Source organism: Sipha flava, unplaced genomic scaffold, assembly GCF_003268045.1.
Source record: "Sipha flava isolate LNK unplaced genomic scaffold, YSA_version1 3_pilon_pilon, whole genome shotgun sequence".
In the NCBI taxonomy this organism is placed as follows: Eukaryota; Metazoa; Arthropoda; class Insecta; order Hemiptera; family Aphididae; genus Sipha; species Sipha flava.
In genome coordinates this window covers 810,095-830,628 of record NW_020273108.1, presented here as the reverse complement: position 1 = coordinate 830,628, position 20,534 = coordinate 810,095, and the positions used below count along the sequence as shown (strand labels likewise).

Genomic DNA, 20,534 nt, shown 5'->3' with positions numbered 1-20,534 from the left:
CATATATCACCATCAAAAAAACAATGAAAACAGTTTTAAATTGTTCTAGTATTGGTAATTACTAATGTTCGGGACTTATTCCATACAAATTATAGGAAATATACAGGCAAATGTGCACTTCAAATAACCAAAATATGCACAAAAATATGCATTTGAATATTTTCTTAATGGCAATTATAAAATTAAATTGAGACAATTTTTAGTTAGTATTTTTTGACTATCACTATAAACGTTGTATTATTGTGTATGTTCAATTTCATTTTTTTCATACTCGTATTCTCCTAAAATGAATAAAGAACAAACTGAATATTTATTTTCCTTTTACATACTCTAAACGATTTACGATAATCGATAGTATACGCAGGAACAATTGGATATTTCCCTTGTCGTCCTGTCCTAACTCGTTTTATGTTTAGGTACCTATATTGACAATTGCATGAAAGTAAAAAAAAAATAATGTTAAACTTTAAAATTAATTTACTTAACATCAACCAAAAACTGCGTAAATATGCTATAAATAACAATTAAATTGCCAACATTTGTCAAATATGTATTTTGCTAAGAAAACGGAGAAATATGTAAAGATATGCAATTATCATTTCTGTATTTCAATCCGTTATGGCTTAAAACAAATTTATATTTTACTTGACTATTCTGCAGTCATTATTAAACAATATGCAACTGCGACAAATCCCGAACCCTAGTAATAACGTTACGTTAATCGGAAACGGAACATAGTGTATTTTTTCCTAGAAAGAGGCATACACATTAAACATCATAGTTGACGTTTAATAATTTTGAATAATTTGAATTAAAACAATTGAATTTATATTGAGAGGTACTTTGATATATCTCCTTAACTCGTAACGAAGCTTTTAAAAGTATAGAAAACTTAGTTTTCATGGAAATTTCACTGCAATCGTAAATGGTGAGTTCAAAAAGTTATTCTACACTGTATAAAACTGAGATACAAACACATATACACATTTATATAGCTTGGGAAAAACGTCTGGGCCGATTACAACGATGATGTTAGTTTACATATTTTACGAGCGCATAAAACAAAGAGATGGACAAAAAACGGGACTAGAGTCTTCGTCTGTTTATCTGACGGTGCGGATTACTAATGTTTCATTGAAGTTTGGATCTGCGCGTGAAATTTATTTAAAAAACACTAGCCCGACCATAAACCATCGCGTTCAAAGATTATTATTCCCACGGCGATTCGCATGATAGACTATCGTCGTTGTCCGTCATCTAATCCAATCGCGTCTAGATCTGTGGGACTGAACCATCAAATCGACTCCATAGATGTTGGATGACGATATTGATGTACTGATCGACGGCCTATTACTTCATCGCCGGGTAAGGTAATATTTAGGCGGATGCGTGATATTATGATTGCAATTTTTAGGTTTCATGATAAGACGACGTGTCCTACAAACGGCATTGGTTTGGAATTGTTTGGCTGTTCGGTTTTTATCCTTACGTTTCACTGAACTGCTGTTTATCATATCTAGAAGAGTCGCATACAGGGTAGTCCGTCGGAATAAATCCCTATCCGGAGAAAAGAAGAAAAGAATAATACCTTACACGCCATATTCCTAACCAGATCGAATAAAAAGTGATTATGATATGGTATCACTAAATCGGTAAATACATTTTATTAAAATAAATAATATCAACGAAAACGGCAGAGAAAATAAACAACAAACAGTAGGAAAAATAACAATCGTACGCATCGAGATTGAATCACGTGGTTTATATTAATTAGGTGCGTAATATAGTACAGGACCGCTTGTAAGGATAGTTGTGGTGCGGTACTTTATGTTGTAGGAGAATGGTTTCGTTTTATTTATCACTAGTAAGTGGGTATAAAAGAATAAACAAATATACTACGTTTCTTAACCCTTGGTCACTCGCATGACATACAAAATCATAGTTACTCGCCCGCGGAATTATGATTCGCATTTAATAAACTCATAAAAAAAAATATATATTAAACTAATAAATTACAATTTTATTCAATTTTAATAAAAATGTAATAAAAATTTAATTTCAATTTTACATAAATAAAAAAAAAAATTAAAAATAAAACACTGCATATAAATATTATACTGTTTCATTATTTTGAAGCGCTGTCTTCTGGAACATCATCCTCGGTGCACAATTGGCAGTATCTTACAGAATGTTCACCAAAGATAAAAATTTTACACGTGTGACATTGATAGGCAATTTTATTATTTTTCTTCCTATCACAAATATTACATTTTCCTGATGATCTTTCTTGAGATGTAGCTGGTTTTTCTTCACTTTTTGTTTTAAAAACTTTTTGTATACATTTTTTTGCTGTATGTCGAACTTTTTGGGCGTGTAAATGTCTTTTTAAATTTTCATCAACTAATTTCAAGACAAATTGTTTCAAAAACATATTACTTTTTATTTTTGTATTATTATTTGCTTCATAAATAATATGTCCATTTACTCCTGCAATATTCAACAGAGCACAAACAATAGTGAGAGGCCAGCGACGACTTCTAGCAGTATTATATAATGCACATTTTTCTTCAAAAACATTAACGCCACATTTAGTCGCATTATAAAATGTTATTATGTTTGGTTTATTTCCAGGAACAGAATAATCTATATCGTTAGAATCATGCATACTAGACATGGCAAGAACTACTTTGTTTTTTTTTTTTTTAATTATGAAACTAATGTTCCTACATTACTAAATCCGAAAATTGAACTGTCTATAGGTCTGTTTTATGCAGTCACAAATATTGGAGGCAGCTCCCTTTTATTTTTTCGCAGAGTACCAGTTACTGTTAGTTTGTATTTGATCAATACATTTTGAACTAAAGGAATCACTTTGACGACAAAATTGACAATCATTTAAATCATCAAATCAAAGAGCAGTAACTAATAAATTAAATCTATTACGATTCATCACGGCTCTACAAAATTCAATACCTGTTCCATCATCGCACCATAGGTCATTCGTATCAACTTTATTTGATTTGGAAACAGCGCACATGTATAGAATATCAAATAAAGTTTTTATTTCAATAAGATCAATAGTTTTTGCATCTCTAGGTCTATCGTAGTTGCGATGAAGTCTTTTTACGATAAAAACATTTGTGCATCTAACAACTTCATTCAGTATTTAATTGTCAAAAAAAAAGATTCCACATTTCAAAAACATTCTTAGCTGTTTTTGCAAGTGTTCTTACTCTTGGCAAATCAGATATTATATTATTACGTAATCCACGATGGTTTCAAGGTGGGAGATACTTATTCCAAATAGTTGTTTTATCTTTGCCTAAATAATGTGGTAAAGTTTCAGGAGAAGTAATATATGGTTGATTTGAACTTACAAATGAACATTCTTCCTGGTCATTTTCCGAATCTGTTGAAACAACTAAATTATTAACATCCTTGTCCGAGTCTATTCCACATTCACTATTACATTCTTCCTCTAACAAGTCAGCAATTTGATTTTCACTTATTCTAGCCATTTTTTGTATTAAATTAAATTAAAACATTAACACATAAATCGAGTAAAAAAAAGAAAAAAATTGTAATAATCGAGGTACTGAAGTTTAGATAATACATAGGTTACACGTATGCGAAAATATAGACAACACAACACTTATCACTTATATATCACCGGCCCAACTAATCGAAGTATGAAATAAACCAACTATTATTATTTCTTTATATGACCATAAAAGGTATGCATTCTACCTACAGTGATAAACATAACAACTTTTCTATAAATAATGCAAATGTCTTATTTGCGGAACACTGTTCCGCGTGCGAGTGACCCATAGAGTAGTATATAGGGGCCGTTGTTTTCATAATTTGAAGCCGGAATATCGACTCAATTTTCAGAACTAACATTTTATACAATTAAAATATTGTACTAAATTTATTACAGAGAAACCAACTTACGAAATTAAGGGAACATAATACACAGAAAAGATTAAAATTCTGTGCTTAATTTCACAGGTTATCTAATATGGTAATATTAATAAATAAACATCATCAAGATATCTTAGTCCATGATAAAAATGTTGCATAATATTGATTATTCACATTATTTTAATATGATATACAATGTATATTTCATTACCGCAGTAATTACAAACAATAACAATAGTAAGCATTCATTTCCGTCAATACTGAACACAGAATAGTTTTAATTGGTTGATTCATTTTTGTTATATAGTGTGGTAATATGAAATATTGTATAATAATTACTTTTATTTCATTATATTTAGGAGGATTAATTCTTATATGTAAGTTATAACTAGGGCTGAGAATTTGTAGGAAAGTGCATTTTTTTTGGTGATTGTAAAACTTAGCTTTGTAAGTACATAATTTGAATTATGTAACTACGAATCCATTTATGCAACTTTTATTTTGCATTTTTTTTAGCATTTTTTCATTTTTTTAATATTTTAGGTCATTTTTGTGCATTTATAGGTCATATTTTCCTTTTTTAGTTAATTTTCTGGTATTTTTAATCAAATTCTAAAGACTAAATAAGGTAATCGAAAATAAATTTATTAAAGTTTTTTTTTTTTTTATTATTTTAACAAAATAAATACTAAAATAGTACATATAGAAAAATAAAATTCAATCAAAATTTTATCTTATTTTTTCTTTTTTTTCTTATTATTAAATAAACACTTATTATTTAATACTAGTACTAGTGTATAATATCCTGTACTTAATATTAATATAAATAAAAAAATTAAATTAAAAATCATTTTATACTATAATTTTTGGCATTCTATATTGAATTTTTTTGCATTTTTTGCATTTTAAGTGCATATTTTATTGCATTTTTTTAAAATTTTTAATGCATATTTTAAGGTTCTTTAGTTCATTTAATTCACAGCCCTAATTATAATTATAATATTTCTTGTTCAGATATATAGTTTTTGCTTTTTCAATCCTTAATAAAAAATACATCTTACAATTTATAATTCTATTACAACTTGATTTATGAGTTGAACATTATTCATTGTTGAATTAACTATAAATGTATATGCATTACATAATATTATATTGTTTATTATATATTCAATGGTTTCATTCAAAGATCTCTAATAAATAAATACAACCATAAATTATAATATTAAATGTTGTTTATTTCAATAAGTATAATATATAAATAAATACACATATTTACCTAGTCATACCTAGAAGTTTATTATTTTAGTAATTTAAATTAAACAAAAAAAAATTATTTATTAGGTAAATTAGCTACTGACCTCTAAAAGGGCCGATTTATTATATCACATCCGTAGTGAATGGTTTTCGTTCTGTAACATTAACTTATAAATAACCTCAAGTTTAATATTTGTTAACGAAATAGACTTAATTAATAAAATTACATGATTGGATAAAGGACTGGTACTATCAAGATTATGTGATTTTAAGGAATTAAATATATTAGTATTATAAAAATGCTGTAATACTTAAGACTGTAGATATAATGTATTAATAGAATTATTTTGATAACTGAAGGATCTTAGGATTTTTTCTGTTTGCAGACATATAAGAATAACGTCATCAATGGGATGGTTTAGATCACCCTTATTTCCTCCTCTATTTTTAGTAGCAATAAGAGAATTACAAAATTGATCTTTATTACTGGAGCATAAGGATTGTAGACAAGTTTGACATTGAATAGTTGATGATAATTTGTGGACAACAAATCCAGCTATTTATATTATAATTTCATTAGTAAAAATTATTTTTTAGATTACATAAATAATCGTGATCATTTATGAATTCATTAACCTCCTTAATATTTTCTACGAAAGAAACTAAATCAACATTGTAATTAGATGAAGAATTATTTATCATTTTAACTGGATCTGAAGTAGAATAATGTAATATTTCAATGTTATCGAGAGGAATACAATTTCTTGTATAGAAATTTTCAATATTGTGAGTATGGACAACCAATTTCTTGTAAAAAGATTGAAACTGTTGAGAGGTAGGATTATTATATGACCTTCTTATGATCTTACTGTACCTAAAAATAGCTCTAAATGTTTCTGGCTTATTTTATACATTTTAATATGTTCCAATTTCCCAGATTTAATTAAACTTGAATGTAAGTATAAGAGAGATTGTAGACACATAATAAATCCCAAAAATCTTATTTTTCTGTTAGAATCTAATACAGGCATAGATTTATCTTTATCCTTTACTTTGAGACCTTTAATATAACTTCTGTTAGTTCAAAAATATCTTGATAATTATCACCACACATAGCTTTCTTATTGACAATACATCTGATAGATCCAGAGTTTACTATGTCAAATCCAGCATTAAAATTTTCTATAAACTTTACCGTTCCATCGACTTCAGAAAATTATTCTAATATATATTTATAAAACTTTAAATCATCTGCTACTGATTGACTTAGAAGTTGTGTTGATAATTTAACTTTCATCTTCTGCTTTAAGTAGAAGATGAGACTTTTCCTTAGCTTGTTTGCCGGGTGACATCCTTCAGTTTTCTTGAATAAAAAAAGTTGTTGAATAAAACTGAAATCAATTATATTCTCATCGCTATCGAGAAAAGTTTTTTTTCTCCAAAAGTATTCCGTACTAGTTTTACCATATGATCAGGGTCAAAAAATACAACTACGTCTTCACATTTTGTATTTTATGTTTTAACATTGAAATTGCATCCAAGAAGCCGTGCAATTGTTAAATTTGATGAGCATCCACCAAAAGTTAAGCTAATTACATTAACTCCCGTATCTTTTAAAAGGTTCAAAGCGTGTTTAGTAAGCTCAGTCTTTTGCGAACCATCTAAACTTGATATCAAGAAATACCCAATAGAAATTTTTCAATTTCCATTCATTGCCACTATCATGAAAAATAAACACTCTTAAATTTTTTCCAAATTATCAGTATCCATACTAATTCCTAAATCAATTTCACCATAATAATTTGTTCCATCAAATTCTATTTGTTGACGAATGGTTATTTCGTCTATTATTAAGCTGCAAAATACTGGATCACTACAAAATTTTACTTTTAAAGCAAGCATTTTTAAAGATTCATTAGTAAAGCCGGACTTGGCATCAACATGCAAATACCATTTCGATAAAGTACGTGAACTAGGCAGAATAGTATTAAATTGTTTTTGACGTAATTATATGCTTTAGGCGGTAATAAGTTCAAGGATAAAGAAAATTGTCGTACAGCAGAACTGTACTTTTATGGTATTTTTTTATTACCATTTTTTTTTGCCCAACTTGTGATTAAATCCTTATGCTTACCAAAAGAGTCTTATAAAATATCGCTGGTATCATCAGTGATAAGATTTTTTTTTCAGATGAAGTATAATAGATTTCAGTGATTCAATTTTTTTTTCATTACATCTTATATTTTGTTAAAATAAATTCAACTTTTTGTTTTTGGCTATTAATTGATTTGATAATTTATTATTTCCCTGCTTCAAAAATGTATGCTTTGGTGTATTATCAACATCTAAATTACTTGCAGCAACAAAATAAGAAGAATTCGTATTTACCTTAACAGAATAAATAATAAAAACTAATATTAAAATATATTATAAAGTAAATTACTTGAACTGTAGAAGTTTCCAAAGGACAATTACCTGACTGCATAGACTCATTTAATGGCGATACTCCTACACAGCTTATATTATTGGCAATAACCTACATAACATGCAAATTTTATTTTAAAAATTAATGTGACAATTATTACATTAAACAACAGACTAATTAAAATAAAATTACTTGTATGGTTGATGATTCATCATATAAATTTTTTAAACAACTGTGATCAATATAACTGACATTAGACTGCATAAATATATCTAACTCTGATACTTCATCTGATGACGTAACTTTTTCAGAATCAATCTTAATGGCAGATAACTAAAATTTTTAAAACATCAAAAATCAATTCTAATAATTATAAATAGTAAGCTTTAATAATAATTATATATCTATTATTCAACTAGTAAAAAATTACCTTCACAATATTTCTCTTTACATCAAAATGATAACGAACAGTACTTTTCTGGCAAGACTATGTTATTTCAGAAAATGATTCATTTGCCTAAAATATAATTGAAAGAAATATTTGGTTTTCTTGTTAAATATAGTTGTTAATAGTAAAGAACTTACGTTCTTTATTCTAGTTACAATGATATTTGGAATTACAGTTTTTGGTAGTCTTCTAGAATATTTATTTTTGATAAATAAAGATAATTCAAAGTGACTTGAACATATTAAACTAAATTTATTAATATCATCAACTTTTAAGCCATTTTCTATGAAAAAATTATTTAATTTTCCTCTAACTATCCGGATAGTAGGAAATCTGAAAAAATATAAGAATGCACTGTTAATAATAAATAAGTTCATACTGGAAATTATTTAATTTTGTATAGCTAATTTAAATTGATCTATACTATAGTATATATATATATATATATATATATATATATATATAAACATATATAATATTATATTATTAACTTTATTTATTTAATTTATTGTAATCATGGTTGTTATAAGTAATATTAAAATTGTTCTGAATGTTGTTTTAAGTTTTATTTTATCAACGATTATGGTTAAGACTATTCAGCCTAAATCTTAATCAACCATATATTTACTGAAAAATTATATTTTATAACTAATTTAATATAATTGAATTGTACTTACTTATGAAATGTATTATTTTGTAATTTTGATGTAGAGTTTCTTGGTCTACTATATACCAAACAACTAGGCATTGTTATGCATTGATATCTTAATGACTTAATCCTTAACAATATAATTTAGCTTAGATTTAATATTTTCTGAATACAAACTACATGTGCTCAAAATATTAAATAATTAATAAATAAGTAAAAATTATTAAAAAATGAACTCAAAAGTATTGTACGTAAAAAAACAAATTTGAAAATCAACCGTTGATAAACCGAAATATATCAGCATAGAATTAGTACAATTAATTAATTAAATAAATACAGTGGTGCCAGTATATTAAATTTATATTTTACAATATTTTAATCTATACAAAACGATAGTTTTGAAAAATGAGTCAAAGTTCCGACTTCAAATTTGTTATATAGTCATTATAGGAAACGGCCCTTCTATACTGCTTTATGGAGTGATTACGGGTCAAGACGAATACTGTGTGTAACATGTCATAAGAACTTTCGGGTAGCGATCGTAAAATATTTATACGTATCACCAAAATGTTCCGATTGAGTTATGAAATATTATTTAAATGTTCGACGAACAACGCAAATCAATCAAAGGACTAATCGGTCCAAGCGCACGGAGCACAGTTTTTCCCCTTAGCGTTGGATGCTACGACAAAATCCCATGTGATTTCTACCTACAGTGCAAACAGTTTAAGCTTTAACATCGCGTCGCGGAACGCGGATACGCTAAAAAAAACTACATTACACAAGTTTCGAACGTGTACATCGTGTTGTATAATGAGTTACGCCAACGGTCGTAAGCTAAACCATTGGTATCACGATTACGATCGAGTTTCTGCGGTAAAGTGTTGTCACACTGGTCTTGACGGAGACGTTGGATATTAATATTTCGTGCACGCGTTAGTCTAACAGTGCTCCGGATGGCTTACGAGTAGAATCACATGTTGAAAACCGTAAGATTCACCGGGTAGGTGTATCCTTCTTGTCCGCCCTCTTGCTCCGAACGTTTCGCTACAGATGAATTTTAATGCGTTGCGCCATTAACACCTATTCGGGAACAATCGATTTCTATGAAAACTACCGTTCGCTCGCCGAACCTCGCGTATAAAATGTACGTTGCCGTCTGATAAAGTACCATCAGATATTTATTTTGCATCCGTTTGGATTGGTTGTGTTGCTCGCGGAATACGCGAGCAAAGTTAATATTTTTAAAAGCATCGAAACCTCGGCCGAGAACGCAAACGAAATAAAAAGTAAAAATATAAATCTCTTTCTCGTTTAATAAATTGCCCTCTTTTTTTCTTCTCTGTTTAAGGTATACACTCTAAATTGCGCAAAGCCCTTTAAGGTCAGCGTAGACTGATTTAGATTTTGAATAAAGTTTTGATTGCTTTTCTTTAAAAACGCTTTATTCTTATTTATTTTGTTATCGGTGTACAAAGGCATTCCGGCATATTATATTATCCGAAGAAATGGTTCGGATCAAACATTAAAATCAATCGAATACGTGTAGCCCGACGGTCGAACAGCAATTGTGCTTGATTGAGAATGCGAATCAGAAGGAATAAACCGATTCGAATCCGATGTCACTTAATCGTAATATCGCTCTTCTACTTAAAAAATCCAAAACACTTGATTGTGACTAATTTCCCGAATGATTTAAGCCAACAATAATAACCAATTTCAATAACTTTAGTGTTTTAAATGATATCGATTTATTTTTTTTGTTATCTGCGATTCAGAACCGTTGAAATTAAATGAGAACGATGCACCGATAATCACTACGAGACACAAAATATATAAGACCTTTGACCTGTCGAAGCACTGCGAACAGGTATTTTGTATATTGTTGTGGTGTGTGGCGGCATTCGATAACAATTGTCTAGATAAAAAGTCATAATATTATTTTCTTTTTTCCTCAAATAGATTAAATGGGTATTATTATTATTATTATTTTTTTTTAAAGCTGTAAAACGACACATACACATACCTATTTTATATGTATCCTTTTAAGATGTGTCACTCAAAAGGTTGAAAAGATCAGTGGAAAAATAAGTGGAAATGGTTAAAATAATGCTGTATAATATTATACTGCTTCAGTGTGCAACACTTTTACTAGTTATTAAAGTACTTTTATAACTATTTGCAAAGTGCCTGTTACTTCGGCCGCACCTGATCGTTCGTATATATGCCATCCACACTGGGACGTAAAAATTAAATGTTTTAGACAAACTACTGAGAAAAATGAAAAACGACTACTTACTCTAAAGTAAGTACCATCTGTGTCCGCTTACCGACTACATGAAAGATTTAGTGCATCAAGCCGTAAAAATATTTTGATAAGAAATATATTTGAAAATAAAAATCTTTTAGAACTAATATTATGTAGGTATATTCCTCGTTTTAGTATTTCAGTTTAAAATTAGACTGATTCTCTCTTTTTTTATTTTTATTTTTTATTGTTACAATTAATAATTCATAAACTAAGGTCCACGGGATTCTTAGAAATTCACAAGCATATCAAGAAGAGACTCATCTTTTAGAAAATATCGTATAAGCTGTTTCTATCGATTCGTGCAGAGATATTATTTTTTTTTGTCTATTTTGCATAATTTATGCTACCTTTCACGGCGCTTTGAAGTCCATAATATATTTTGTCGCTGTTATGTGCTTAAATAATGTGTGGATTAAATTACGCGAGTAAAAAATATCGCTAGGTTACTTTTGTTGTTGTTTATTTTGTTAGAGGGACTGCGATAGTTTTGACAATCTGCCATAGTCAAAGACATCTGGAAAATGGTTATCTTATCGGATTCGATAAGTCAGAATTATACTGATCTGTATATTTTATTTCGTTTTTCAGACACTTCTGTCGTGTTTCTGAAATTTCGCGAGTACAGTATATGTGTTGATTACGATGAGCCGTATACTTGTAAAACGATAACGTCGGTTTTAGATTAGGTTTCTAAATAATAGAATCGCAGCAGTTGAACGCCTGTACCATGAGCATATACGGATATCATAATATATAATTTTAAAATTTTTGTTGCGATCGGATGCTAAAACGATTGGATGGATCAACGGTTTAAACACTACGGCGTACGATATCCAATTCATGTGCATTACGACGATACGCGTCGTTTGTGTGCATTTCCAGTTACCCTTTTATCATTCAAGCGTCCCATTCTCCCACAGTTTAATTAATATTTTGATACCCATACTTGTATCCCGGCCACAAAATTATCAGGCATTTTTGACACCAACAATTAAACAATCCACATTTTTTCCAACTAATTCATCAAGCCGTTTAACAGTATGTGTACCATTAAAACAATTGTATCTACTTTTTATTTGTCGTTAAATTAATAAATTACATTTATTAAATTTAATTAATTAAAATTTAAAACAATAAATAATACATTAAATAATCGACTGAATAAAGTGATAAAGGTATAAACCAATAAGTGTGTACGTTCTATTATCATAGTATCATAGTACTGCGTACGGGCTTAATAATTTGGCGAGCAAGCCAATGACCACTGTTAAAAAAAAAAAAATAATAATAAAAAATCGCAAGTGATCCTACCTTGCGCGGACCAAATGCTGCTAATGTAACGTGTAACCGATGACCGCTCATCGGGGCTTCGCGTACTCCCGTATACCACTAACTATGTAAACGGTATAAGCATATAATATTATAGTACCGATAATATGTGTAATACCTTTACTTTAATATCTGAATAGTTAAAATAGTCAACAGTCTTATATTCGTGATGAATTCTGCAACGACCCGTTCGCTAACACGTACGGTACGAAATGAACAGTTTTACATAGACGGCGAATTCTACGTTTTCCTTCCGTTGTTTTTTGTTTTTAATCGCGTTCGTCTAATGAAGGTACACGTGTTACGCAAGGTGATTGCGTGTAAAAAATAATTCCGTCGCAAGACTGTCTTGCTCGTGGTGCAGTGGCGTAGTCAGGAACTTTTTATGGGGTGGAGGGGTCAGTAAATTTATATATATTTAATCTTATCACTATCATTTTAACTATTATTTGTATTGATCTCGGTATTTTTAAGTCTGGTTGACTTTAGTTTTTTGACTCAGGTAAAAAAAAATAATTAATTTTTCTAATCTGTTTATTTTTTAGATAATTTGCCTATTATAATAAATAACAATAATAATAACAATTTAGAAACTCGGAACTAATATAGGAACATAAATATTAGATATTAGAATATTTTCTGTCCAATCACTTAGATATACTAAAAATTAAATTTTAAAAATATCTTACCATAATGGAATGTTTATACGTCTTAGAATGATGTAAAATTAAAATAAAACAAATATAATGGAATACAAATGTCAAATATAAACGAATAAACGAGTAGTAAGTAAAACAGCGAGACACCAACGGGCAACGACCAACTATTACCTAATAACTATTAGTTTTACACAATAAAGTGCTTGTATTAAATGATCGGCGAGCCGCGAATGCAATAGATACACTCAAAATAAACTTTCAATACAAACAATGATATCGCTTTTATCTCAGTTATCGGGACCAGACAATCGATTTAGAGTCAACCATTGTAGAAAACCTAAATAATATGTTCCTAAGCAAAAATTATCAAAGTAGCAGTAAAGTATCTAAATATGATCATAATATTATGACGTGTGTGTGTGTGTGCAGAGTTTGTATTATACATTTATAGTGTTTATACAAACTTTTAATATGATTTCCAAGTCAAAATTCTAAAATTTATAAATGTTTCGTGTAAAAGTTAATTTACTATCTCTGGTTCATGGGGGGGGGTTTGACCCCCACTGACCCCCCTCAAAAAAAAAACCCATGAATATGCCACTGTCGTGGTGCACGATGCGTGCCACATTCCCACGACATGCAGGTAAATATTTTCGGGTAAACGTTGTCGGTAGTACGGAGTTCTTCTCGCTGAGCGATTCGATCGAGTGAAAAAAAATAATAATAATAAAAAAAAAAAACCATTCACTTGTAATATTGTTATATTACACTTTTGACGAGATCCGGTGGTGCTGCGACGATGTCGGTTGCTGGGGATCCGATGGGACTTAATGAAATAAAGTTCCCGGAAACCCGAATTCAATTTCAACGGACGACGTTAAACAAAAAATACATCGAGATTTATGAGCATTCGATATGATGTAGAACAAATAAAAATAAAAAAATGATAATAATCGTATTCCATTAGCGAAAATAGGAAAAAAACGACGTTATAACTGTATAATAAAAATAACCCTCTTCCCTCCTACCTGGTCGTTCACTACCGCCACGTACCCAAAAGGATAATATAATATTATATTATTGTATATATAGTTTAAAGATATCTATTATATATATATATATATATATATATATTTATACACATAACAATTCAATCTTTGATATTTTATTTTATTTTTTCCATCATACATCATTTTCAGCCTGAATATATATATATATGTATAAAATTGTTGTATTATGTTTTGTAACTTTTGTGTTTCGTGTGTTTCAGTCGGGGGAAATAACGTTTTGACGCGACGACGCAATGTCGTTACAGCCGTGATTTTCCAATAAAAACGTCATGAAGTACAATTGCGATTGGTTTAGCAATATGAATTGTATACTCGGACTCGCCGTCACACTACTATGCGTCTATCATACAGGTCAGTTGATCCCACGATAACTTTGATGGTCCTCAATACTTTTCCCACCGTGACGGTATCACTTTAGCAGTAAATGCGTTGTATCCCGTGTGGTTGCTGTCGGGAAACGCAGTACCGGATTTAATGGGGTTTCAGGGAGTACGATTTACCGGATACGCAAGCTCTATGGGGACTCTAAAATCCTTAATATAAAACAGAAATTGTCTGTTTCTTTATTTATTTATTTTTTTTTTGCTTTTGCGTACTAGTTTTCTTTTTTTGATATTTCTTCATTGTATTTCATTCAACGAATTTTAACAGTGAATTTATAAATCGAAATTTTTAAAAGGGCCTATTTAAAATCTATGCACGAAAACGGGGAGAGAAGAAACTTTTACGAAAAAATCGTTTTTTTAATTGCTCACTAACTGGTATTTGCATCCCTGCCTCATGAGATTTAGATCCGACACCGGAGAAGTATCGTGTTTTCTTGCAACGCGCGCTTGCCCAAAACCATTAAGGAATTCACCCTCAATCGTCCGTGGTGGTCATGAGCACGTGACGTAATCATTATGATTTATAACCACATTGGTATTGCGAAGATAAAACGCGCAAAACAAAGATATATAACAAAAAGTGTGTAGAATCAGACGTCGATCGAACGAAACGAAATCCTCGATCGCTTCCATATTCGCTGCACCGTGACAATTGCTGTGGTCTTATGGTTTTCAAACCATTTGTTATCAATGCAAGGTTTTGCAGAATCGTGCACTGAAATCGTAGTCTTGTATTGTTCTTACGTTTTTGTGTGCTTGTGCGCATATGACAATGAAATGTTATGACATGGTCAGACAAATTAAATGTCCGGAAACTATAGATGATTTTAGGTATTTCGAATTTATATTCAACAAAATTAAAACATTTCAACAGTGATCGATGTTATTAGCATTATCGAAAATACATTTTATTAAACACATGAAGCAATTATATTTTTTTTTAGATGATTTATCTTTCATGAATATTATTTCGCACAACGTCGGGCAGTTAGATGGGCTTTTTGATCATCGAAATTATATACAAATATTCATATATATTCTCGCATTATATTATTGTATATTTTATACTGTACGAAAACCATTTGCAATAAAACCGGAAATAATATGTTCCGCAGAGCTAGTGGTACGAATCTCCATTAATTTTAGCAATCACCCGGCCGAATTACAATTCAAATTATATCGAAATGGAATTTTCAAAAAGTAATATTTGAAAAACAAAATATCCATTCCTTCTGTGTTTATTAATCCAACAGCGACAATAGTATATAATATAATATTTGTTCGAGTCCTCTCCGCTGCCAACGTTGATCCCGGAGTAATCCGAAGTCATAATTTTATAAACGTCATCCATTGTTTCGAAAACACATCTAAATGACTTTCCGCGTTATCTGTACCCAGCAGCAAACGCCACTTGTAGCATCGGAACATTATATCGTATACGCCGTAGTGGGTGGCGAGTGCATTGCGGTCCTACGAAGACGAGGCGCGGGGAAGACTCGTTAGCACGTCCGGACGAATAAACGGAATAATTTATTTCGTCCGATTTTCGACCGGTCGAACTTAACGCGCAGTGTTTTTAGAACGGCTTACGGTTACGGTTTTCGAAACGCGATCATATTTCATTCCGTTATTCGAACGTATTTGCACCGGGAACGCATGTAATACGTGTTTAACAAAATTCGTATGTTCACACGACGCCGTCGTACTAACTCGACCGTAAATATTGTACTTTCAAAGGGAAATTTCGCTTGGAGGACGGACGTTAAGCGTGCAATTCACGCAATACAAAAACTCGATCGGGAACGCGTACAACCGAACATATTGCAGCGGTCCGTTCAAAGCGATCCGGTGACGGCAGTATCGTGAAGAGTACGGTTTCAGTGCTCGACTTGTCAAAATTAAAGAAGAAGGATTCTGTTTACTTTAACGCTTACATTTCTGAATATTAGTTACCCCGTATTCGATCCATCGGCGACCGCCGTCAAACATTGTTAACATCTCGATCCGGGGGGGAGGAGGGGGCTGGTATCGGAAGCTGCACGCGGCGGAACGATGAAAAAAAGTAACTCCTTGCAAGACCGGACTGGATCTGAAATTTTTACCGTGAAAATAAAAAAAGGCCCACTTAGATATGTCAAAGGTATAAAAGCAACCCTAAAAAAAACTATTAAAAATTAAAATACCTTTTATTTAATTTTCGACAGTTTCTAATACAAGCGCATTAGAAAATGCGTTTATGTCTGTCAGCACGATGAGCCTAAACCGATAAGCTTAAAAAAAATAAATACTTTCCAACGAATAAAAGAGGCCTAATTTCAAACAAGCGGCCCACCGGGAAACTCCCGGTATCCCGCCTGTCCAGTCCAGCCCTTACTCCTCGACTCGACGTCGCACACGCGTGTTCCGCGGAGATACTACATGCGAATGAACACATGGTATACGGACGTGTAACTACCGGGCGTTTATGATTTATTGACGAATCGCAGCCGCGTTGAAAACCGTATGAATTATGTACCGCTCCGAATAGATTTACGAATACGTTATCTCGGTTCGCTGATGTACCCACTTGTAGTACGCGTAAGCGACCGAACTAATCTCGGTGAACCTTGTTCGTGCCGGCGGCTCGTAATGGCAACGGTACGATATTGCGCGTTAAATCGTCTCGTAAATAAAACGTTTTCGACGTCGCGACTGCCGAATACCCTGTGCACGCCCTGATGGTACGTTTTCCCCTTAGATCTCATGTGCAACGGACGGAGTCGTACACAAATAATTTGTGAAGCCAACATAAAGCCGGGTTCACACGGAGTCGTAAACTGGGCGAGAATACTACTCGTTCTACGCATGTCTCACGACTGCCTGAATCGCACGACCGATAATTTACGGCCCCCAGTTCACACATATCAATTGCAGATGCTCCTGATTTTTTAGAGTTATTTATTTTTTTCGATTCTTAATAATAAACTGATCCAATGTTTTTAATTTTTTGGGCTATTTCATGAATACCGAAACCATCGATACCCATTTCGTCGCATATTTTTTTTTAAGGCTCCATCTTTTGTATATCTGTATTTGTACACATCAGAATTTATTTTCCACAAACATTCCGCATCGCGATACATTTCAACAAATTAAATTGTTTGTTAAGTATTCATTTTGTACACTGACATTACGCTGACGTAGGAAATGTTATTATTATATAAAAATAAAATGTATTAATTAATTTAATTAATAAATTATAAGTTAATACATTTTATTATTTAACGCCTACGAAAAACGAAACAAATACGTATATATATATGTATGCAAAAAATTTGACATTGGGTAAGTGATTCACAACTTAACCGGTCGTGTTCGATCCAACATGCCGGAGTAATCACGACCGATCTATTTTTGGTTGTTGACGACTCCTACTACCACGACTACCAGTTCACACCAGGTAGTGATCACGACCAACTTTCCTAATAGTAGTATTCTCGTCCAGTTTACGACTCCGTGTGAACCCGGCTTAACAGTAGGATTGCACTGATATGCGCATGCGCGTGTTATCTAATCATTCATTTTTGGCGCAAATATTAGTTGATTATTGAACAGGATCGCGATCAACTATAAAGTTTAAGTGTTCGTCAAATGTTTCTTTAATTCTTATTTATTTCTACTTATAATGCGTAATACGATTTATCATAAAATGTAAATGTAATATTGTAGGGTATTAATGATGGTAATAATAATAATTTATTTTGATGAATAAAACGGGCTAAGATTAACTTTTAACATGTGCATGACAGGTAAATTTAAAATAATAATTATAACTGTACTTGAAACTAGTGTAGTTATAATTAAGAAGGTATTATACAGATAAATAGTATGGATAATAATTACTTCATAGATATTAGTGATATTACTGATTTTTAAATAGAATCATTTTAGTGTATTCATTATGAGTTAATCTTAATAATATATATATATATATATATATATATATATATATATATATATATATATATATATACTCGTATATATATATATATAGCTCAATGATGAATTGTATCAATTTATTTCGATGGTTATTATAAGGATCTTGATTTTTATTCGGCATTATTATAATAATATTATTAATTATATTGTATTTGCTACTTCATAATGATGATTAATAACATTGTTTTATAAATTCAGAATTAGTGATGCCAAAATTCAATTTTAAACTGGAAAACAGATTGATATTTGATAAACATGCACGCATGCCCAGATGTCACCGGTCCTATAGTTATGTTGACTTCAACTCATTCTATAGGTGTGATATGCGATAACTCCATCCATTGTATATGATCATAGGTTTTCCCGAACGATTATACGGGAAATATCCGAGTTGGATTAGACCAGACTTGGCCGAATATAATTTTCATTCCCCTACCCACCACAAAATGATATAATTTCGTATTTTATTTATTTTATATTAAATCACTACGCCAGCTGCTGGCCAACATATTGGTCAACGAAGAGTAAACGTTGATCCACGTGAACTGTATAACTATTCCACAATACGCGGTACAAAATGAAAAATCCGAACAATATCTACGTAAAATTAAAACACAAAACCAAACACGTATTAAATACACATAACAATCGATTACCTAGCAGAAGGTATTCACACTATATTGTAATCGAAATTAATATAATTGTAACGAATTTAACGAACACAATAATATTTTCAACTGTATTGCACTTAGATTGTTACATGCTGATTATTTGGTGCGATCAGAGGCGTGCTTACAATTTTTTTCGTGGTGGGAGGAGGTATTCAATATTATTACTATCACATATTTCAAATGCATTTATTTCATAACATACTAGTTTTGGTAATAATTAATTGTTCAGTACTAGATAGATCGATAATAGTTTAAATAAATAACCCCGGCAAATGTTTAAGATATTAAACATAAATTGTTTAAAAACACTAACTGAATTACCTGGATTCATACGTAGCAATCTTGGCCGGGACAAGTTTTTAAATGATTATTACTATGCATTATTTTAAGCCTGTTTTTTTTTATTTTATTTTTTTTTTTAGAACCTTTAGTTATTAACTATTACAGTTCAACAATTACAGATAGTGATTACATAAACCAATTAAGAAATTAAAATAACATTGAGGCAATAGCAATTGGTGATAACTAAACGTAAAGTATACAAAAGGTGTTGATAAGAAATAATGATTATTAATTTGGATTCGGGAAGATATAATTAAGAAGAGACGGTATTCTTAGATAGTAATGAGTTTAAGAGTGTGGATAAAAGTGAAATTAATCGAGTAATGAGGGAATGTAATTGTGTAACAAATTGAGATAAAATATTTGATATAGATTCGTTATTAGAATTGTTTGAGTTGCTTGAAGTTGCTTCTGCGTATGTTTTGATCCTGGATTTTTCTTTGTGTCGGGTGTGCGTGGACAGGGACTCCACTGTGACTGGCAAGATCATCTTTGAGGGCACTAATGGTGGTACAGGTGGTATGGTCTTGAGGTGACCATTCTTATGATTCTTATGATAAGTGTTCATAAATTTCTTCAATGAAGGACTACTTTTTAAGTTTGTGGTATGTGCGCCAGAGCATAACGCACACTTTGCAGGTAGTTCCGAAGATTTGACACAGTCCTCGATGAAATGGTTGTTGCTGCATTTGACACAACGTGGTGATTCGCTACAGTAGGAGCGAGTGTGACCGTATCGCTGACATTGTTTGCATTGAGGAGGGTAACGGGATTGATGCGGATTTTCGACAACTATTTTGGAGTTAAGGAGAGAGGATATTTGGAAGATACTCCGGTTAAAATCCCTTGCTTCTAGGACAACGGTGAATAGAGATAGAGCTTGTTTACTGATTCTGTAGCGGACGTTTAGCATACTTATGATTGAGAAGTTCAAATCCCGGAGGTCCTTTTCTATATCTTCAACAGGAATAGTATAATGCAGATTACGGATAAATACTTTGAAAGGGCGGATATGACGGGGTGCCCACGTATGGCATTCTAAATCCGATTCGTTGCAGTAATCGACTAGTTTATTGTAACCATCAAAA

The 20,534-nt window shown here is 31.1% G+C and overlaps 1 protein-coding gene across 4 annotated transcripts in view; it reads left to right on the top strand.

The window, feature by feature from the left end:
- The window catches only part of LOC112688762 (Down syndrome cell adhesion molecule-like protein Dscam2), a 366,044-nt gene that overhangs the window by 59,668 nt on the left and 285,842 nt on the right, over positions 1 to 20,534 (top strand). For all 4 annotated transcript variants that reach the window (XM_025562113.1, XM_025562115.1, XM_025562116.1 and 1 more), the window contains one exon: positions 14,270 to 14,420. In XM_025562113.1, coding sequence (XP_025417898.1) covers positions 14,339 to 14,420 — 82 coding nt within the window. In that variant the 5' untranslated portion in view covers positions 14,270 to 14,338. The remainder of the gene's footprint in view (positions 1 to 14,269; positions 14,421 to 20,534) is intronic.